General features: G+C 41.0%; 2 protein-coding genes and 1 non-coding gene across 3 annotated transcripts; 1 reads left to right on the forward strand and 2 right to left on the reverse strand.

Annotated features, from left to right (window-relative positions):
• Nucleotides 1–1,983: 1,983 nt before the first annotated feature.
• On the forward strand, nucleotides 1,984–4,385 carry LOC143629302 (expansin-A4). The gene is made up of 3 exons (XM_077098611.1): nucleotides 1,984–2,160; nucleotides 2,937–3,255; nucleotides 3,789–4,385. Exons 1-3 carry the CDS (start codon nucleotides 2,013–2,015, stop codon nucleotides 4,096–4,098), a joined length of 777 nt encoding a protein of 258 aa, XP_076954726.1. The 5' UTR covers nucleotides 1,984–2,012; the 3' UTR covers nucleotides 4,099–4,385.
• Nucleotides 4,386–4,488: 103 nt separating this feature from the next.
• LOC143629301 (uncharacterized) lies at nucleotides 4,489–14,604 on the reverse strand. Its single transcript, XM_077098610.1, has 7 exons — nucleotides 14,233–14,604; nucleotides 13,262–13,378; nucleotides 12,501–13,165; nucleotides 12,319–12,418; nucleotides 12,099–12,242; nucleotides 5,187–5,294; nucleotides 4,489–4,916 (listed from the first exon to the last, which is right to left on the reverse strand). The coding sequence occupies exons 1-7, from the start codon at nucleotides 14,299–14,301 to the stop codon at nucleotides 4,608–4,610; spliced, it is 1,512 nt and encodes a 503-aa protein (XP_076954725.1). The 5' UTR covers nucleotides 14,302–14,604; the 3' UTR covers nucleotides 4,489–4,607.
• A 1,253-nt stretch (nucleotides 14,605–15,857) lies between these two features.
• On the reverse strand, nucleotides 15,858–15,930 carry TRNAK-UUU (transfer RNA lysine (anticodon UUU)). The gene has a single exon. It is a non-coding gene; the product is annotated as a tRNA-Lys (tRNA).
• Between the last annotated feature and the right edge of the window lie 7,091 nt (nucleotides 15,931–23,021).

The following is a 23,021-nucleotide window of genomic DNA, read 5'->3' on the forward strand; positions in this document are numbered from 1 at the left end:
CCTAGCATTATTGCAAAATGGGGTCCACGTTTGTTGAAGTGTAAGGGTAAATTAGACAAAGTACGGAAAGTACAATGGGCTTCTTTGACAAGATGATTGGTTATGTCGTCAATAAGAATTAAAGAATTCCATTCCCCACAGCCGGTAGTGGCTTCAATTAAGGAATTACAAATAGGGATTTTCAAAAAGCTCACGCCTCGTGGCTCGCTTGAAACTTGCTCGAAAATAGCTTGAAAAAAGCTCGACTCGAAAAAGCTCGATTCTAAATAAGCTCGAATCGACTCGGCTCGATTTCTGAACGAGCTGAGCTCGAGCCAGGGTCAGCTTGGCTCGTGGCTCGGTTTTGGCTTGACTCTTTAGCTCTGCTCGTTGCCTCGTTTAGATTAAACCCTAAATTTTAATAATCTATATATATTATGTCACTCGATACATAAAACCTTATAAAAGAATAATGAAAATAATACATATAAAGTTCTAATTACTAATTTTTTATAATATGTACGTTAAGATTATATTTTTTTATCTTTTATATATCAAAATTTTTAAAATAAGAAATTAAAAAATTAAAAAATAAAAATAAAAATAAAAAAATTCAAAAAAATTAAAGGAGACTGGCTCGACAAGCTCGAGCTTTAAACGAGCCGAGCTCGAGCTCGATTTTTCAGCTCGATAAAGAAAACGAGCCGAGCTCGAGCCTGCTCGATTAAGTTCGAGCTCGAGCACACTCTGGCTCGGCTCGACTCGTCTCGTTTACAGCCCTAATTACAAAACTACATTACTTATTCTTTCCAATCACTAAAATAAAAAGAGTAAATAAGGTGGAATAGTAACGTAGTTATATATTAAGAGCATTCTCAGCTCATTCTTTAAAGTTGTCAAACTCATATAATTTAGGGTAAATATTAAGAAAACCATCAAAATCACCTCTCCAATTCATTCCCTATTATATGGATGAGTTATATGGCAACTAAAGTAAATCCCTAAATATAGGGACTCATTTTTATCCATACCATATAATATATCACATATCTCCCAATCACCATTTACTATATAATAAGACAAAAGAGAAAAAAATAATAAAGAATTAATTTATGGATATGAATAGCGAATAGAATGCGAAATAATTTTGAAAAATGATAGATAAATTTATGGAATGGTGTTTTTTAGCTAAATTACAGGGAAAATATACGGAATGAGATGCGAATGCTCTAAGTAAGATTAAAAGTGTTAATACTAATCTATCAAATTAGTCATTCTTGTATATCTTTTGAATAGATTGTTGTTCAGAAAATTATAATTTTTTTTATCAAAACTATGAATTCTTTGATACTTTTTGAATTAATTAAATTTTAGTCTGTTTCATAATACTAATTTGTATGTATTAATTAAATGCAAATTGAATTTCAATAAAGTAAACTATAGTCTATTGATCAATGACAATACATATCTGCAATTTAACCTATGACACTAAGATTTCATTTTTATTATCAACTGCATACGAATTCAAATAATTATCATATTTTTAAACTCGTTTACACTTAAATCATTACTCGATTTCTCACACAATAAATGTATGTTCCCCCTTTTGCTCATGACCTATGTGGGCGGAATCGAGTTGACATCAACCATCAAGTGTTAATCTATGATGACTTGATGAGTATGTCCATAAAATTGTTGCTTGTAACAAAAGTGAAAATTCAAAGCGTCACCGGTTAAGTTGTCGATATGAATTATTATCGATTAATATTTGTATTAGATAGGGCAAACCAAGTATACGTGCAAGGGGTCCAACATTGTCAAGCCAACCTATGACTAATGTATACATCTTCACACTACATCTGAAAATAGAAAAAAAAAGGAAGAAAAATGTTTTAAATTATATTAATATAAAATTATTTTAACTCACTTTTTTTTTGTCTTACTCCTCTAGTCCCAATAAATAGCGGTTTCCGTTTCACTGTCTTCACACATTCAACCCACCTTCTCAACTCTCTATACGTACGTGTGTGAAAATGGAAGTTAGTGGTTTAACTTCTTTTGTACTTGTGTTTTCGGTTTTGACGGCGGTCAACGCTCGTGTACCGGGAGTTTACACCGGAGGACAATGGGAGAGTGCTCACGCCACCTTCTACGGTGGCAGTGACGCCTCTGGCACCATGGGTAAGTCACCATTTCAATTTCAATAATAACATGTTACAAGTAGGGGGTGTTCTTCGCGTTTCAGGTTTTTCTAGTCTGGTTGTTTGGGTTTTTGGCGGGAAAAGTGACCCGATTGCCAATTATTTTGTCGGGTTAGTCGAGTTTGGGTCGGGTTGTTTAGTTTTCGGGTTTAAATGTAAATGAAACAACATTTTTTCTTTTCCACAAAATATCATCAAAATGCATCGTGCTACTAAAAAAATATACTTAAAAATCAAACATCATTTGCACAATCATCTCAAAACTTAATATTCCAAATATAAGAAAAAAACAGAAAAAAAAAACAATAAATGTTTGGGTTTCGTGTTTCGGGGGTTTTACTATAACTATTTAAGGTTCGGGTTGGTTGGGTTCGGTTTTTCGGTTTTCTAGCATAGATGAAGAATGAATTTTTTTTGTTCACAAAATATCATTAAAAAACCAAAGTACGTTATGCTACCAAAAAATTATCCTCAAAATTCAAATTTAATTTGATAAAATTGTAACTCCGGAACTTAATATTCCAAATACCAAAATACAACAATAAATGTTCGGGTTTCATGTTTTGGGTCATGTTGTTTGGTTTATGCTAGGAAAAGTGTCCCAATAACCGACCCATTTAAGTTTCGGGTTTGTCGGGTTCAAGTTTTCAATTATCCTCTAATAATTTGGGTTCAAGTGGCTTCGGTTCAGAGTTTCTGGTCCTAGCTAGAAGCCTACAAGTTACTTTAATTAACGTTAATTTAATAATGTAACAGGGGGAGCATGTGGTTACGGTAACTTGTACAGCCAAGGCTATGGTGTTAACACGGCTGCACTAAGCACTGCTCTGTTTAATAATGGGCTAAGTTGTGGTGCTTGTTTCGAGATCAAGTGTGCGAATGATCCGCAGTGGTGTCATCCCGGTAGCCCATCGATTTTTATCACGGCCACAAATTTCTGCCCGCCTAATTTCGCTCAGGCTAGTGATAACGGCGGGTGGTGCAACCCTCCTCGAACCCATTTTGACCTCGCCATGCCGATGTTTCTCAAAATCGCTGAATACCGGGCCGGCATAGTTCCTGTTTCTTACCGCCGGTTAGTTTTCTTTATTATGGGAGTAAATTCCTAACACAACATAAAACTAACACGAAATTTGTTTGGATTTAGTATGAACGGGTTCATGTTAGTTTCTTGTCTAAACCGTGAATATATTTAGTTAAACGGTTGTGTTCGTGTAAACTCTATGGGCTCGCGTGTTATCCGTTTAACCCATTTATTTAATATTTATCGAATATATTTTTATGATAAAAAATAATTATTAGGTATTTTAAGCCCAAAGTTTAAAATTTACTAAGAAATATAATAATATTTTAGTCCTAAATTTGTGATAAAATTAGAATAAAAAATTCAGTCTTATTACAATTAAAACCTTTAAATAATTAAAAATGTATATTTACTATTTTAGCTTATGTAAATTTTCAAAACATCTTGATTTTAACACATGAAAACCCGGTGTGGGCCATCACACAAAACCGTGTTTGCAAATTTTTGGTCTTCTTGTTCTTCAATTCACAGTTACCAATTTACCCTTGTACAACTACTAATTACATAACATTTTGTTCACATAGGGTGCCATGTCGAAAACAAGGAGGTGTAAGATTCACCATCAACGGTTTCCGTTACTTTAACTTGGTTTTAATCACCAACGTCGCGGGAGCAGGGGACATAACTCAAGCATGGGTGAAAGGTTCCAGGACCGGATGGATGAGCCTTAGCCGCAACTGGGGTCAAAACTGGCAATCAAATGCAGTGCTAGTTGGCCAATCACTTTCATTTAGGGTCAGAGGCAGTGATCGTCGCACTTCCACTTCGTGGAACATTGTTCCCGCCAACTGGAATTTTGGACAAACCTTTGTTGGCAAAAATTTTCGAGTTTAGCCACTTGGGTGTTAAACGGGTTAATTGAAGCATTACTAATACTCGTTACACAAGCTTTATGATAAAGAAGTTGTGTACTAGGTGTGATTTTAATTGATGTCAGGTTTGAAAGAAAAGGAGTTATATCATATACGAGTAAGTTTAGAAAACAATGTGATTGGGAGGTTTGAAGTGGCCATAAACTATTGTCGTGTCGTGATTCATGATGGCCCGCAACTTTCAGTTTCTTATATATTATTATTTCATATTATTATCATTGTAAGAAATGAGAATTCACTTATGAAATTGATATGATATTTTTGGAGTTTTATAGTCTTTTTTAATTTATCATTACTTATTAAAGTTATCTTAGTAACAATTGATATGTTTGCTTAGGACTGTCTTATTGATAGCATGAACCTGAAACTAATGATAGTTATCGCTTTTAAATAAAACGATAATCAAACATTGTGCTTTGATCAACGGTACATGAACGCGTCTTTGATGACCATTTTTTTTACATATTTTGTTCATGAAGGCAGCAGGTATCTGAATTCATAGACATATGGCTGTATTTCTATCATTTTAGTCGGATTGGCTTTCGTTTCACCATTGAGACACTCCATTATTAACCTTTTAAGTGAGCCCGACTGTGGTAACTGGCTATAAATCCATTCCAGTAGTGACTCCATGTCATCTGCAAAATCCTTCAAGTGCCATTGTAAAAGCTTTGGCACCATAATTTTTTTTTTGCTAATAACTCCCACTGACGCGTCTAGATACTCCAGTCTCGCTCTTGCTAGTTCGTTCACTATGTTCTCGGCTGTATAAACTCTCAGCTGCAAATAACATTACAAGTTACAACCATCCTAATTAATATAGGGGGTGTTTGGGATTGTTTATTTTCACCAACTTATAACTTACTAACTTTTTAAAAAAGAATAAGATGTTTGGGATTGCTTTTAATGTGAGAGGAAAAGTTATATAAGTTACACTTTTGTAACTTATTAACTTATTGAAAAGTTATAAGGACGTAAAATACGGAATCCCAAACACCCTCATATTTCTAACACATTATAGTTACATCGTAAATAGTGATTCAAACGTACCGCTGGTGAAGACCAACTCCCTCTACAAAGAGCAAACGTCACATTGGGTTCAGGGAATCCTAACCCATACGCGTGTCTTAGTAACGTTTCTCTCTCATCCGCTAGACTCTTGTAGGATTAAGCAACAATATATATTTGTGGGTGAGGTTCATTACAAAACACTAAATTATTGCGAGAACAAAAAATTCATGCCTAAATTGTTTATCATTTTTATTAATTGTTTACATGTATATTGTAGGGGTATGGTACTAAACCCGGCTTACGACCTTAATTTATTATGTCTGGCTTATTTTATTATACGGACTAATACAATATTATTGGGCTGAGGGGTTTTGTGGAGGTAACCCTAACTGGGCTAGGCCCATTAGGGTACCATGATGGTGGCCATGAGGCTCCCTATATAAGGAGGTCTCCACCTCCTTATTAAAGGGTCGTTGTTGTTGTTCTCAATAAGAGCCACCACCATAACCATTTTTGTGTCTGTAAACAAGAGATCCTCGAGATTTCTTAGCAGTCACCTCCACACCCCCCATATTTCTATGGCAGGTCTCGAACTACCGGAGAAGAAGATCGAGTCGTGGTTTGTTCATCTCGAAGACCGGGGAACATCGTCATGGATCAGGTCAGATTCATTTCATGTTTCTTCATTGGCGCCATCCGTGGGACCGGCAACGAGCTACCCTTCGATTTTCGTCTCGATTCTCAGATCTGTTCATCCATTATTCTAGATCTGTGATTTTCTTTCTCCCAAGAAAAATCCAGATCTGGAAGTTTACAGAAAGATGCTTCAAGATTTGTTCTATTAAAGCTCAAAAGGATCCATAGATCTAAAAGATGCTTCCAGATCTGTGCAAAAATGAAGCTGAAAAAGATTTGTAGATCCAAAAAAAAACTACCTGATTCGGACGGTCAAGCCTCCGGATCTGTGATGGTTTTAAATTCTCTCCACTCCGAGCTTCAGATCTATTTTCGAGGAGGAATTTTTACACGATCCAAAAACTGAAAATATATTGCGCCATCGCCATCGCGGAAAAATGTGATGGCCGCACGTGCGCCATCGCAGATCAGTACTCCGTCATCACGTGCGCTCCAGCGAACAAGACTCCAACGCCATGCATGTGCACGTAACCCTCCACCATGCTTGTGCGCAACTTGCCGCCATGCATGCGCGCTCAACTCTTCGCATTGCATGCGCACTCAACTCTCCGCCATGCATGCGCGCTCAACTTTCAGCCGCTATGCATGCGCGCCCGCGGATCACCACTCCGCCGCCATGCATACGCGACCTTGGATCACCACTCCGCCTCCATGCATGCGCGCACCGCAGATCAACACTCCGACGCCATACAGGTGCGCTGCGGATAAACTCTCCCGGCCATGCATGCGCCGCATCGGAGGAACACCCCGACGCCATGCATGCGCAGTGCCGACGCGGGTCAACACCTGCGTGCCACCATGCATGCACGCCGGCGGGTCCTCTCTCTGCCGCCATGCATGCGCAGTGCCGAGGGTTAAGACTCTATTGCCATGCATGCACGCCACCAGAGATCAAGTCTCTGCTTCCATGCATGCGCACTGCCGAGGGTCACTTAACACGGGTCTCTTAATGAACGTCGCGGGTCTTTATGAACGCTAAGGGTCACTTACCGCGGGTCACATGTGTGTTCCTTAGAATAAATTCCAAACAGCTGGAGGTCACCCACACACGCATATCGGTGCCCCTCCATCACCACCGGAGCAACTAAAGTTAACAGTCTCGGAAAAACTCCGCCACCGCGGAAATATCCATGCTCCGCCGTGATGCATGCGCGCCCGTGAGTCATCACTCCGTCGCCATGCATGAGCGCCCGCGGAAACCACCATGTGGGTCATGCCTTTGGTTTTGCGCAGAAGACTTCGCCGCCATGCATGCGCGCCCGCGAGTCACCACTCCTCCGCCATGCAAGGGCACTACCAAGGATCAAGATTCCGCTGCCATGCATACGCGCCATCGGAGATCAAGTCTCCGCTTCCATGCATGCACACCGTTAAGGATCACCCACCACCTCCGCCGAGGAGCCGCGCCTCTAACTTGTTAGATCCAAGGAGTCCGCTTGTCTGCACCGCGCTTGATAAAAAGCAAATCCTAAAAAGTATAAACTGTCTAAAAATTTTATACACATGCGAAGGAAAGATATGCTTGTACGATGCAGTCACCCGCGGGTCATAACCGCGGCCCGCGTATCAACACCTGGGGGATGCCAATACCACCCGCGGGTCGAAACCGTGATCCGCGTAGTAACATGAACACCCCGCCATGCATACACGCAGCCACGGATCTACACTCCACCACTTGTGGAAGACTTTGCCACCGTCCATGCATGCGTCCACGCGGATGAGCATTCCACCATCATGCATGCGCGGGCCGCGGATAATGCACTACCCCGCCATGCATGCATGCAGCCGCGGATCAACATTCCACCACCTATGAAATATTCCAACGCCATGCATGCGCACGCAACCCTTCGCCATGCATGCGCGCTCAACTCCCGCCATGCATGCGCGCTCAACTCTCCGCCATGCATGCGCGCTCAACTCCCGCCATGCATGCGCGCTCAACTCTCCGCCATGCATGCGCGCTCAACTCCCGACATGCATGCGCGCTCAACTTTCTGCCGCTATGCATGCGCGCCCGCGGATCTCCACTTCGCCCCCATGCATATGCGACCTTGGATCACCATTCCGCCACCATACGTACGCATCGCCGGGATCAAGACTGCCACCATGCATGCTCGCCAGCGGGTCACCATTCCGCCGCCATGCATGCGCACCCGCGAATTCTCACTACGCTGCCATGCTTGCGCGCCGTGAATCAACATTCTGCTGCCATGTATGCGCATCCGCGGGTCCTCAATACGCTGCCATGCATGCGCACCCGCGAATCCTCACTACGCCGCCATGCATGCGCGCCGCGAATCAGCATTCTGCTGCCATGTATGCGCATCCGCGGGTCCTCAATACGCTGCCATGCATGCGCACCCGCGAATCCTCACTACGCTGCCATGCTTGCGCGCCGTGAATCAACATTCTGCTGCCATGTATGCGCATCCGCGGATCCTTAGTATGCCCGCCATGCATGCGGGCCGCGAATCATCATTCTGCTGCCATGTATGCGCATCCGCGGGTCCTCAATACGCTGCCATGCATGCGCACCCGCGAATCCTCACTACGCTTCCATGCTTGCGCGCCGTGAATCAACATTCTGCTGCCATGTATGCGCATCCGCGGGTCCTTAGTATACCGCCATGCATGCGCGCCGCGAGTCAGCATTCTGCTGCCATGTATGCACACCCGCGAATCCTCATATACCACGGGTCACTAACGCGCAACCGCTGATCAAATCTGACCTCCGTGGGTCATGGCGAGAAACTCCAGCAGCTTAAGCACAACCTCTGCGAGTCACAAGAAAGCTTCCGCGGGTCACGTGTACGCTCTGAGCAAAGAAATGGCCGGTCAGGTTTGGCTCCCGCAGACCAAGTTAAAGCCCCGACACGATCACCGCGGGTAACATAAGCGTTTCAGAAGGTGAACTTCAACCCCGCGGGTCGTTTATACTCTTTCGCTGATCAATTCAAGTTTCGCGGGTTGCAAGAAAAGTCTGGCGGGTACACCCCACGACTTTCGCGGATTATGCAAAAGCTCCGGGCAAAATCACGGCGGGTCATTTCCGCCTCCCGCAAACTTTTTGTACGCTCCAGAATGCAAATATAGTTCCAAGAACCAAGTGCAAGCTTTGACACTCTAAAACACTCCCGCGTATTATGTAAGCATTCCCGCATGCACGTTCCTGCGGGCCAACTCCGTTCATTGAGGGTCACTTATAAACACCGCGGGTCACTAATGCTCTCTGGATAGTGTACTATGGCTTCCGCAAAACTTCTGCGGATCAAATCCGGTGATTGCGGTTTACATGCAGACCAAATTCGGCCACACGCGGGCTCCGGAGGGATACCCGCGGTTCACTAATGCAAAACCGCGGATCAAATCCGGCTACTGCGGATTATTAGCGGGTTCAGGCGGATCAATTCCGCCCACACATGCGGGCTCCGGAGGGATACTTGCGGGTCAAGTAAAATCTCTTGCGAGACAACCTCGGGTCACTGACGCGCAGCCGTGGACCAAATCTGGTCACTGCTGGGTCATACGCGGGTTCAGGTGGATACGCTCCGGCAATCATGAGCTACATATGCATCAAGGAAGCTGATCATCGCGGGCCGCATGCGTTGTTTTTCTACTGTATTATTCTCTTCATCTTCTCAAACCTGCAAATTCAAGCAAGACCTTATTTTGCTTCGACATACCATCTTCGGTAAAGGTATTCTGTAACTCATATTTTTTAAGCTAAAAAGTGATGGGTAGGCATGTCAAATTGTGCGTGGTATCTTGCAGATCATCTTAACTTAGATGTTTGTCAGTATCATGTGAAGGCCACCATAGTCTTACAAATATTTGGAATTAATTTCCAATTTTTCACAAAGAACCCTCGTACTTTGAGGTCTTATTTATTATGATTCAATGTAACAAAACAATGTTTTGGATATTTACATTCTAATCATTTATTTTTCAACAAGATAAAACAAAAGGTGATTTCAATTATGAAAGACCTTGATTATATGGTGCAAGTTACCAGAAAAGTAAGTGAATTCCTTTACAAGTTTTTAACAATATACTATTAAAAAACACGAGGTTGTTCAAATCTTTGGGACGATTATTAGTAAATATAACTATAAATGATTATTTAATCTCATATGACACCTCAAAACAACAAATATCACTTTTATACAGGATATAGAATGTTGTTCATACTCATCCGCGCATGTTTATTATTACTTCAATGCTACTAACATTATTTAGCAGCAATGAACTAGGGGACTATTATGGTATATCACCATTACATTAGCGGATGGAAGACGTCCAAATATTAGGTTGGGCACACCTCATAATCCGCCCGAGGATGGGAACCTTAAAATACACCCATATGGCCACGCGTCAAACATAAAGGTCGGGAGCCTAATAATATCCCGCATGGCCACGCGCCAAACATAAAGGTCGGGAGCCTAATAATATCCCACATGGCCACGCGCCAAACACAAAGGTCGGGAGCTTAATAATATCCCACATGGCCACGCGCCAAACAAAGGTCGGGAGCCTAATAATATCCCAAACGGCCACGCGCCAAACATAAAGGTCGGGAGCCTAATAATATCCCACATGGCCACGCGCCAAACATAAAGGTCGGGAGCCTAATAATATCCCAAACGGCCACGCGCCAAACATAAAGGTCGGGAGCCTAATAATATCCCGCATGGCCACGCGCCAAACATAAAGGTCGGGAGCCTAATAATATCCCGCATGGCCACGCGCCAAACTTAAAGGTCGGGAGCCTAATAATATCCCACATGGCCACGCGCCAAACACAAAGGTCGGGAGCCTAATAATATCCCACATGGCCACGATTCAAACAAAGGTCGGGAGCCTAATAATATCCTAAACGGCCACGCGCCAAACATAAAAGTCGGGAGCCTAATAATATCCCAAACGGCCACGCGCCAAACATAAAGGTCGGGAGCCTAATAATATCCCACATGGCCACGCGCCAAACATAAAGGTCGGGAGCCTAATAATATCCCAAACGGCCACTCGCCAACGTAGGTTAGGCACACCTCATAATTTGCCCGAGGATGGGAACCTTGTAATACATCTACTTTTAGTTGATATGTTTTTGCATGTTCGGCTACGAGTCGCACAAGCACCTATGACATTATTATTATTATCTGGCCGTTTGTGCCTCCATTATTATTTTGAAAACAAGTTGGGATAGTCATCCTGCGTAGAAGATGCCCACAAGTCATTATCATCATATTATAGCTCATAAGCCGCAACTCGCGCATGCTCCATTATTTTATAGCTCTGCACCATTATTATCATAAGGATCACAACATGTCACCATCATGGAGAAAACCTCTCAAAACTAAAAGACAATAAAGACAAGGCCGAAGAAAGGGAAAAAAACCGCCTCATATCCTAACACACCTTATGAAGTCCAGCGCTCCACCTAAACGCTTGCACGCCTAGGAGCAACACTGGACTTGGGGGGCTTGTAGGGGTATGGTACTAAACCCGGCTTACGACCTTAATTTATTATGTCTGGCTTATTTTATTATATGGACTAATACAATATTATTGGGCTGAGGGGTTTTGTGGAGGTAACCCTAACTGGGCTAGGCCCATTAGGGTACCATGATGGTGGCCATGAGGCTCCCTATATAAGGAGGTCTCCACCTCCTTATTAAAGGGTCGTTGTTGTTGTTCTCAATAAGAGCCACCACCATAACCATTTTTGTGTCTGTAAACAAGAGATCCTCGAGATTTCTTAGCAGTCACCTCCACACCCCCCATATTTCTATGGGAGGTCTCGAACTACCGGAGAAGAAGATCGAGTCGTGGTTTGTTCATCTCGAAGACCGGGGAACATCGTCATGGATCAGGTCAGATTCATTTCATGTTTCTTCATATATATATTATATATTTTTTAAATACAAATTTTTATGTACATAAAAACGATTAAACTATTTTGTTCATATGTTATCCTAAATTCAACCGTTTACATACACATGTGTAGGTAATATAAATGCACATGTAAAGGTGGTGTTGAATATAAATGACACCCATTCATCTTTTTATTTCTTTAAATTTAAAAAAAGATGAATAAATATTGCATTTACACCACTTTTGTTATGTTTTAAAAAAATAAGATTGAAAAATGGATAATGTATTTTGTTTTGCGTGTTCTTGCAAAAAAACCGCGTTCTACTTAAGATTCGTATCTTAAAAGTTATTAAAGATTTTGAACTATTTATGGTGTCAACTTACATGATTTGAGTTTGATGGATGCCTAAGAATGAAGTGCTCAATGGCCAATGCATTAACCACAATACCACCCACATTAATTACTGCCTTATTCATGAGAACTAGCAGCTTCTCTTGTGTTGAGGGCAATCCATGTTGTAAAAAAGCCTGCAACAAAATATTAACTTACAACTTTATGTTTATTACAACATTTTTCATACAAGTTCAAGATTTCTTACAGTACATGCATTATGCAGGCATTGTATATATTAATCCAGAATGCTAACTTCTGCTTATATGTCAATAAGTTCAACTTCACACTGCATAGTGTCTGCATCAAAACTCTAAACAAAAAATAACATGTTATTAGTTACAATGTAATTACATAATAAACATTTTCTTAAAAAAATATATCATTTAACTTACCTGAGTTTTCCAACTTCTACCGAACATTCGGAAATACGTGTATGGTCGAGGGTTGTTCGTGTAATTTGCGTGAAAGTCTTGTAAGGGCCAATGTCTCTAACTGCACCATCAAAGTCAAGTAATATCGAATACGGGTCAAAGTTTGACCCGTTATCATGAAAGAAAAATGTTGGTGCAGTACAATTAAAACTTGTTTTGGAAATAAAGTTTTTGGAACTCATGCAGGAAACTTGCTTGTGTGCAATATCAGACCCTTCTTCACTGTCCGGAAACGGTTGATTTAGATCTAAAAATATTCCTATTAAGCAGTTAATAAATTCTTCAGATAACTTATTTGGATTTCTTTTGTTATTATTAAAATATGCACAACTTGAGACGTCGTCTGTTTGTAAGACCGAAAGCCCAAATGAAGATCGTCTTATCTGCGTTTCATAGTCTTGTGATCCATGATTATTGTTCATCAGTTTTGGTCGGTTTTGATGTCGTCTATGTAATTTTGTCCGTGGTCGTTGGTGACGCCGATGCAGGTTTTTTAGCTGCTGCAGTTCCCATTCTCTTGTTTGTTTTTTCTCAATGTACAAACTGAGGTTCAACTTGTGGACCTTTCTTTCAAGCCACTTGATTTCTTCCTCCACCGTTGCGAGTTCGGTTAGGAGTTCTTTTATCTGTACTTAAAGGTAGTTAAAACAAGTTAATACTTTTTTTTATAGAAATAGTTGTTTTTTATATTATAAGTTTATAAATAAATATTGATGTACCACCTTATAGGGAAGGTGAGTTTGAGTAGATAAACATGGACAACAAGGACCATCCAATGCATACTGCAAGACTTTGCTCAGTTTCAACTCATCTTCTAATTCTTCTTCAAGTTGCTCAACCTTTTTATCACACACAACTCATTGAGTACCTTTAATTATTATACATATTTCCTAAAACTTACTAGATATATATTTTAAGATTATAAAACCAAAATAAGAAGCTTAAATTCTTTTTAAGAGTTTTTCTCTAAATAAAGTAGGGGCTGGCACGCCATCCGTTGTTACAAAGGTCGCATGACATGCCAAAAATGGTCATATGCAGGGTTGAGCAATAACCGAACTGTTAACCGAAAATCGACGGAAAGCGAACCGAAATTAACTGAATTAACCGAAAATCGGTTATGGGTTTTTTTGGATACCCTCGGTTAATCGAATTAACCAAACCGAACTGAACCATTCATATGTTCATGTATTTCTAGTTTTATCCGTCTATTCATGTTTTATACCTCAATTTCAAGTATTTCTAAGTCTTTAGCCCAAGTTTGGTTTTGGTTATTAACCAAATTGAAAACTGAAAAAGTAAGCGAATAAATCGAACCGATTAACCTAAAACTGATCGGTTAATAAAAAAGATTAACCAATGACTTCGGTTTGGGTTTCGATTGAGGCTAATATCTGAACCAAACTGTGCACACCCTTTGTCATATGGGTCGTATGAAAGATTAAAAAAATGCTCATATGGGTTGTATGAAAGACGAAAAGGATCATATGCGTCATACGAGGTGTTGCTCGCCAAATCTTACGATACGACCCATATGATGTGTTTGACTAACAAACAACTGATTGATGCGACCACTCTCATATAACTCGTATGACCATATTTCACCCTATCATACGACCAGATATGGAGATACTTAGTATTGTAGTAGTAACATTACTTAATAGAAGATAGTTAAAAATAAGATAAACGACACCTCTTGTTGAAGAGCCAATGTTTTTTGATTCTCCTGAGTCTCCTGCATGATGAGCTCTTCAAATTTCATTCTGTTTAAGAATCACAAAAAGAATTATAATGATTAAATTAATTAAAGGCTATTGTAGATTAAACATAAGCTATAATAATATATAGGAATACCAATATGAAACGTGAATAAAGCGGTGGTGACATGAATCCCATGAAATTTATTAAAACTTCACCGTAACCTTTTTTTTTATGCCCGTGATGCTTGTTTTAAGATGTTGACTATACTGATATTATTAATCTTATTATTACCAAAATGTATTTATTGCTGAATAAAGCTGGCATTGGATTCCAATCCAAACCGTACATATACATTTTTGGTTAAATCAGGACACGGCATTTCATTAGGTAAAACAAATTTTGGATCATGAACCTTAATTAATCACATGGCTTACAACTATATTACTATTTTAGTATTTCACCAAACTACCTGAAATAGGTCATTAAGACCATCCTCTGTGAGTGACAAAGAGCCCGGCAAAGGGGTGGTAACCCCTCGGTACATCGTCGAGGGGCAATTTCAAACGGGCAGTAAGGGGGGGGGGGATGTGGGGCTTTTTTGATGAGTTGATTCAAATCCAACTGTCATAAGACCAAATCCTCGGGGCGGCAACATGAGGAGGGGCTTTGTTGCCCACGTGGCCAATGAGGTGGCAAGGTGGGAGGGGCTTTGTTGCCCCCTCCACAAAGAATGGTCTAATAAAACAATACGTTATTTTGTTTTACCTTTTTTGAACGACTAAGGAATAAAGTCCGGTTACTTGGGGTTACCTAATGATAAAAGGGGGACCCTAAACGTCCGTGATCACATAAAATGTAGGTACCCTAGCCCACCATATTATGTTTCGGAGAAAACCCGCCGCCTGAATGCTCACTGCAGTAAAACTCAATTGAGATTGGATTTGAACTTGCAGCCTCCAACGGAGATCTTCACTTACACTTCAATGCCAGTTGACTTTGTTAAATTATCTCTAGTGTATGAATATTGATTGATAATCATTTGTGATTGACTCAAATCCGTGTCTATGGATTTAAAATAATAGAGAACTTATGAACTGATATGAACCTAACATATTAGCACGGTTTGGCAAACTATGTGACACTTTTTTTCTTTTTTATTTATAAATTTGCACGTTACCAAAAATCACTACACTTAAGAGAATGAATAAAACATAACACGTCAACTGGATATCTAGTGAGCTGAATCACCTAAGAATAAGAAACATAACACATTCAATATGAAAACTCTATTCGTATCTTTTAAGAAACATGGCCTTCCATGTTAATCTAGTAACTTATGTTTACTCGATTGGATTAAACAATATAATCCATAGGATGTTTTCAGGCGGTAAGCGTTTACTTGGTTTTGTAAATGTGCGTGACCGAAGCTGAACCAAAAAAAAAAACGTTCAAAAAAAACTAAAACCATCAGTTTTTTTGCTACTAGCTAAGTTTATCACCTCCCTCCTAAGTTCATAAGAATAAATGAGGATGTGAAAGTGTATATTTTATTTGTGTCACGGGTGGCAGTAAAATAAAAAACGAATGGTGCCTAAAAAAAATAATCTAGTGAAAAATCGCCATCCATGGGACTTGAACCCACGAACACGTGGTTAAAAGCCACGCGCTCTACCAACTGAGCTAGAACGACTCATACATAGATTATACTTCAGGTAATTAAATACGTTTCTTACTAAGCAATTAGAAGTTGACTACAATCTCATTCTTTTATTACAGTTTTTGTGTACCCTCCGTGAAGTCAATGCCGTACATCACAAATATATACTAGTTACTGAATGGAGTGGGTCGGGTTTTAATCAAATATATACGAGTGGGAGGCTAAAAATGCCATTTGCCAATGGAAATGGGGAGCAGACCCTCAGACGGATCTGTATGTGTTTGGACATCGTTTCTACGTTTTCATGTTAGCATCTTGTTACTTCACTATAAATGTTTTCTAATTTCCAACATTGGTAAAATACTAAAATGGTCACTAAATCAGTCTATTCATGTTATTAGAAGTCACAAAAATGTGAAACTTGGGTATAAGGATTTTCTGTATGGGTCGAGCTAGTTGGGATGAAACACCTTGTGTGTCAATTATGATTAGGGAGATTTTTGAGTCACTTCAATTTAGTGTTATTTTTGTTTTACATAATCTGTTTTATCATGAATATTACACAACTTAAATCGATCCATTTATAAATGTGATTAGTGTGGATTTTAGTTTCAGTTTTGGTGATCATTTGGTTATTGGCTATGGGCAAGATCATGACGATATGTGATTATTCTTAGCTATTAAAGACTACAGAAACCATCACTTTCCAGAATATTGATTTTGTTGCGTATGTTACTCGAAATCAGTATATTGATGAGATTGAATGGAACAAAAACGCACCAAATGAAAAACAGCGAATTGAGTCCACTTAAGAATGTTGGTAGAATGCTTTAACACACAATATGGACCTTTGTTCTTATCTTTTTAAGGAACACGGCCTTCACTTCATCTGTTTACTTACAGTATATGATTCGATAGCATTACACAATATAATGTAGAAGTGTGCTGGCGAATAACCTTTGTGGACATATATGACCGAAAACGAATAAAAAAAGTACAATTATTTAGCTAAGTAAAACGCCATCCATGCGACTCGAACCCACGACCACATGGTTAAAAGCCACGCGCTCTACCAACTGTTGAAACAAAAAATTTGACTGAAATTTTTTACTCTCAATCTGTTGAAACAAAAAATCATCTATGGGTAATATACTACTATAATATGTGGGTAGCAGAGGACAAAAGTTATTTTCATATATTTATTTATGTCAACTTAACTTCTAAATAAATAATAATCAATAATCTAATTTGTAAATCTATCTTTATCATTTGACTTAGAAAGATAGCCCACCACAAAAAAGAGCAAAATAAACCTGTGTACATAATTTCTTACTTTTTATGTCATTTCCCCCTTATATACAATTTCAAACATTATGCTAAAAAGTGATGATTTTGTATGCAATTTGCCCATTTCTTTAAACCATCTTCTTTTGTCACTGTTAGCCATAACTTGGTTTGGTCCGGTCCATCGAGCCTATGGTAGATCGGTATCTTGGAGACCAAGTCGAGCACATGATTTAGGCTACAAGTTATTTATTAATTATTATTTTGATTTGTTTTTACCAATTAGTATTTGAATATGATTTAGGCTACAAGTTATTCTGTGGCACCTACACTTTCTATATGATGAATATTAGGTAATTTAATTTGTTTTTAAAATTTTAAAAATATCTGCACTCGTGTTTACATATGATGAATATTATTTTTCTTGGGGATTAATTTTTTTAAAAAAATTTAATTCCATCCACTGTTCAATGGATTACCTGTTCCTAAAGATAAACAGGTCACTCACTTCACTTCTAATTCCATCCACTGTTCGATTGAGTAAAATCCATTTCTTGGCGGTAGAACTTCTCCTGTCATCAGTTTCCTGATCTCACTGAAACCCCCAAAATCTAATTTAAATTACCTTTTTTCTGTCATGCACACCAACTGTTCGACCTTTTGCCTCAACCAAACTTCTTGATTTTTCACTCTTGTTCTTTCTATTTTCCTTTTGGGTGCTTAAGGGGGTATTTTGAGTTGGAGTTCTACCCATTTTGCTTTGTTTTGGAGTTATACCTTCCTCCTCTTATGCCTTAGTGGTCGTTGTGGGGTGCTAGATGGGGGGTGAGCAACCCGTAGTTGCTCCCCTCCTTCGAGTGTGAGGGGTTTGGTCTTTGTTTCTTGCTCTAACTCATCTCGAGTCGGGGTCTTTAGGGGTCCGGTGTCTTTTGTGATTTGTTTGTTTTTTGTTCTCGTGTGTACATGGCTACCATAAAAATAATTCGAAACGTAAATACAGGAGGGCTTGGTCCTAGCTCCACTTACGGTTTAAGGCCATGCCTCTTTAAGCATTTCCACGAGTGTAAGGATGGTAGACCTGGGTCCTCGGGGTTTTTCCGCCTACTTGAGCACATGCAAAGTACCCATTTCAAAACGGATACTCGGAAGAACCTTTTAAAAGACGCTATCTCTAAGGATTTGGACCTTTTTATAGATGTTGGGGAAGCCCTTCGGGCGGGAGATAAATGGTTATGTGGGAGGTGCATGACGTTGCATGCCCTTAGCAGGGGGTGCAAGCATGCTGATGGTGTCTATTCTTTTTCTGTGGATTTGGAGATGCTGGAGAATTCATCGTTGGGATCCAGAAACCTAATCGTGTGTCTGTGGATAGGGACCCAGTCCATCTGTAGGAGTGGTTGGGGATGTATCCCTTTTGGAACGGGTTTTCTCCCTTCCCATTCAAACGGTTAAGAGCATCCCCCCAAGTTGTCGTTTGGCGTTTGCTCAGACTTTGGCATGCGCTTTACGCAAGGTAGTGGATTCACCAGGCTCGATTGAGAATTGGGTCAAATTACTATTGTTGCCCGTTGTACTTTAAGGGTGGTGAAACCTTCCACTAGGCAGGAACGCAGGTCAGGGAATCAAAAGTCTTTGCAATGTAGTAGCATTCAGCAAGCACTTGCGGTGTGGAAAGACGGATCTGGTTTTGCTGACTTGGTTCTTTCTCTCTTTGATAACGTGGGGGGAGCACTTTTTCTAAAAGAGAGGTGGGAGGGGAGGAGGGTTCTGAAAACAGCCTCAATATTAAACAATGTCTCAGGAAAGTTAGGGATGGTCATTTCACAGCTGCAGTCAAGGTATTATACTCAAGTGGGGTTGCCCCTCTCGGAGATTCAACCATGAAAGCCCTCATTGATAAACACCCAGTGGTGCCGCCTCCGTCCTTGCCTTCTGGCTCTGTCGCCCTGCCTACTCTCTCTGTGGATGGGGACTTTGTGCTTAGATGTATCCGATCATTTCTTAAAGGGACCTCATGCGGGAGAGACGGGATGCGGGTGCAACACTTGTTGGACGCTCTTAGTGGTGAGGGATCAGTGACTTCCATGGGTCTGCTCTCAGCCATCACTGAAGTCATCAACTTATGGCTAGGGGGTCTGTGCCCCAAGGTGCTCGCTGAGTTTATTGCTTCGGCCCCCCTTACCCCTTTATTAAAGCCGGATAATGGAATTCGGCCCATTGCTGTGGGGGCTATCTGGCGTAGGTTGGTTTCTAAAGTGGCTATGAAGATGGTTGGGAAGGAAATGACTCAGTATTTAGGGGACTTTCAGTTTGGGGTGGGGACCCCTAATGGGGCAGAGGCGGTGCTTCACAGCGCGAACCGGTTTCTTAACTCCTTTCACGCGGACGGCTCTTTAGCTATGCTTACCGTGGACTTCTCCAACGCCTTCAATATGGTCGACCGCACAGCCCTTCTCCGGGAGGTTCATCATCATTGCCCGTCTATCTATCTATGGGTCCAGTTCCTTTATGCCCAGCCGGCTAGGTTGTATGTTGGTGATGACTGTATAGGGGCTACTACTGGGGTTCAACAGGGAGACCCCCTTGGGCCCCTCCTCTTTGCCTTAGCATTACACCCTCTTGTTCTCCGGGTACAAAATGACTGTAACCTCCCATTTCATGCTTGGTACTTGGATGATGGGACTATTATTGGTGGTGCCAATGAAGTCGCTAAAGCCCTAGACATTATCAACTCGGAAGGGCCATCATTGGGGCTGCAACTTAATATTAAGAAAACCGAGGTTTTTTGGCCAGCGTGTAATGGGGTGAAAGTCAAAGATGGGCTCTTCCCTAGTGGGATTGGTAGACCAGAGAGAGGGGTAAAGCTCCTTGGAGGGGCTGTTAGTCGAGATCCCTACTTTATTAAGGAGTTGGCGAGGCGGAGAGCATCTCGTGCGGTTGATCTTATGAAACTCTTACCTTGCCTTAGGGATCCCCAGAGCGAACTCCTCCTGCTTAGGTCTTGCATGGGGGTTGCTAAGTTGCTTTTTGGGTTACGAACATGCTACCCCCATTTGATGGATGATGCGGTATCCTGTTTTGATAAGGGGCTACGAGAAGCCATCGAAGACATAGTTGTATGTGGAGGCCCGTTCTTTGGTGATCTTCAGTGGCGACTTGCATCTTTACCGATGCGCTTAGGGGGTTTAGGCCTTCTTTCGGCTCATGATGTTGGGGTTTACGCTTTTGTAGCGTCGAGGGCTCAGTCTTGGAAGCTACAGAATCACATCTTAAGGAATAGCGGGGTTGTCGACCTGGACTCAGACTACGTGCAGGCCCTGGAACGCCTAAATGGCGCTCTCCCAGACTTTGACATTGGTGGTTTCTCTAATATGGACACCGCCCCACCAAAGCCTCAAAAAACTTTGGCGAATGCCCTTTTTGGCAAAATCGCTCAGAGCCTGGGAGAAGTTTTTGGATTGTCCCCCCGACAGAAGGCGGTTATTGAATGCTTACAAGGTCCTCATGCCCAAGATTTTCTGACCGTTATCCCGATTGATGGCTTGGGCCAAAGCATGTCTACGGTCGAGTATAGGGCCATTCTTAAGTACCGTTTGATGGTCCCAATGTACCCAGAAGACGAAACATGTCCGATCTGCCGTAAGGCTTGCCTGGATAAATTCGGAGAGCATGCGGTTCATTGCAAGGAGATGCCTGGGTTCAAATACCGACATGATTGGGTGCGGGACGTTCTTTGGGACATCTTAAGGCGAGCTGGGATATCAGTTAAAAAGGAAGCCCCCGTAAACTTCCTTACAGACCCCTCGGAAGGGAGATCCACTCTACGACCTGCAGATTTGCTCGTCTTTGGTTGGGCCGGGGGAAAACACGCTTGTGTTGACCTCACAGGGGTATCTCCCTTAGCTGGTTTGAGGGATAATGGGTTTGTAGCTGGGCAAGCAATGAAAAGGGCTGAAACGAAGAAGGTGGAGAAACATGCTAAAGCCTGCGAAGAGAACCAACATGTTTTTGTCCCTCTGGCTTTTGATACATTTGGCTCATTGGCACCGGAAGCTATCCGTTTCCTAACCAGGGTCCATCAGGTTGTGCATAGCAATGTGTCGAATTCAAAAGGGCAGGGGCATGTCTTTAGCGGGTTAGGGTTTGCAATTCAGAAAGGGGTGGCGGCGCAGCTTGTTGCCCGCCTACCTGCTATATTGATGTAATATCTATGTTTCTATATTAAATAAACACTAAATTAAAAACCAAATATATATATATATATATATATATATATATATATGATTATGATATATGTATTCTAGTCTAGTTGGGTTTTGAAATCTAAATTAGTATATATACCCGAGCTTGTGGGTTATATCATATGCATTGTAATTTTTCGAGCTAATGAAAGTTACAAGGATCAAGCTTATGATCTAAATTCGTTTTGTGTTTTCGATTCTGGTTACCAAACTTCAATTGGTATCAAGAGCTCCGTTTACAAAACACTAGTTCTTGTTTTCTATTTAGAAAATCCATCGAGAGTTTTTTCTTGCGTGAAGATCCCAGGAGCAGTTAACAAAGTTGGGTTAGTTGATATTCCCAACAAAGGGGTTAACTGATATTCCAAAGTAGAAGTAATTCAAAAGTTTGGAGTGCCTCTTTTCGAATTAATTCAGAGGGAAATTAATTAATCTCTTATTCCACCCACCTTCTATATAATAATTCAAATTGTTGACGGTGATATATTTTTAGTTGAAGACCCACCGATTTTTATCAATTAGTTGAAGACTTCAATATAAAACAACAATATTGTTTCTGTCGAAGACCAGTGCAACCTTCAAGTGTCTCCGTCGATTTTTTTTCTGTTTCACTATCGACTCAAGAACCCTAAAAAACTATAGCCGCTGGAGAAGAAGAGGAGCTATGGGTGATACTTCAAACCGAACGGGTGGTTCTTCAATTCCTTTACTATGTCCGATGCTCACGAAGAACAACTACACCACGTGGGCTCTTCGAATCAAATCCGTGTTTCGAAGCCATGATTTGTGGGATGTTGTTGAGCCGAGGTCGGTAGCTGCAGTAGATGAGAAGAAGAACAGTGCTGCGATTGCATATTTGTTTCAATCCATACCGGAAGAACAAATCCAACAAGTTGGCCAATACGGGTTCGCTTGGGAAATTTGGAATGCGATCAAGACCCGCTATGTCGGCGAAGAGAGGGTTAAGGAGGCTCGACTAAATACCTTAATTACTGAATTTGAAACCATGAGGATGAAAGACACCGATACTATTGATGACTTTTCCGGGAGACTATCCGGTATAGCCTCAAAGTTCGCCTCGCTCGGTTCGACACTCGATGAACAAAGGCTAGTAAGAAAGTTTTTTACAAGCATGCCTAAGCGTTTTATAAGCGTTGTTGCCTCATTAGAACAAGTTATTGACTTGAAAACCATAAAGTATGAAGAAGCGGTAGGTAGATTAAAAGCCTACGAGGACAGTGTGAAAAGTGTCGATGATATGGATGATAATCATGGTAAGCTCTTTAATAAATCTTCCTCTCCGAGAAACTCCAAGAGTGGGAAAAAAGGGAAAGGAAAACGACATCAAGAGCAATCCCGAGACAAATCGAAAGGCAAATACAACCGGAACAAAGAAGGTGATTCGGGTATGAAAAAGGATTATTCGGGCGTTCAATGTTTTCGGTGTGACGAGATGTGTCACTTCGCTTCGGCATGCCCGGAACGAAGAGGAAAACGAGTCGGAGCAAAACGACACGAATTAAACCTAACCGAAGCAAACAAACAAGCAACTAAGGAAGTTTTGATGAAGATAAGTATTAATGAAGAAGTTTTCTTAAA

Source organism: Bidens hawaiensis, unplaced genomic scaffold (assembly GCF_021521415.1).
Source record: "Bidens hawaiensis isolate Kalapana, Puna unplaced genomic scaffold, B.hawaiensis_p1.1 tig00005179_1, whole genome shotgun sequence".
NCBI lineage: Eukaryota > Viridiplantae > Streptophyta > Magnoliopsida > Asterales > Asteraceae > Bidens > Bidens hawaiensis.

What these genes read in the sequence shown, in the direction of transcription:
- LOC143629302 (XM_077098611.1), top strand. Translation starts at nt 2,013, where the DNA reads ATGGAAGTTAGTGGTTTAACTTCTTTTGTACTTGTGTTTTCGGTTTTG. An exon ending in TGACGCCTCTGGCACCATGG is followed by an intron (nt 2,161 to 2,936) that starts GTAAGTCACCAT and finishes ATAATGTAACAG; the next exon opens with GGGGAGCATGTGGTTACGGT. An exon ending in GTTCCTGTTTCTTACCGCCG is followed by an intron (nt 3,256 to 3,788) that starts GTTAGTTTTCTT and finishes TTGTTCACATAG; the next exon opens with GGTGCCATGTCGAAAACAAG.
- LOC143629301 (XM_077098610.1), bottom strand. Translation starts at nt 14,301, where the DNA reads ATGAAATTTGAAGAGCTCATCATGCAGGAGACTCAGGAGAATCAAAAA. An exon ending in ACAATGCCTGCATAATGCAT is followed by an intron (nt 12,243 to 12,318) that starts GTACTGTAAGAA and finishes ATTTTGTTGCAG; the next exon opens with GCTTTTTTACAACATGGATT. An exon ending in GGAGTTGGTCTTCACCAGCG is followed by an intron (nt 4,917 to 5,186) that starts GTACGTTTGAAT and finishes TGTTATTTGCAG; the next exon opens with CTGAGAGTTTATACAGCCGA.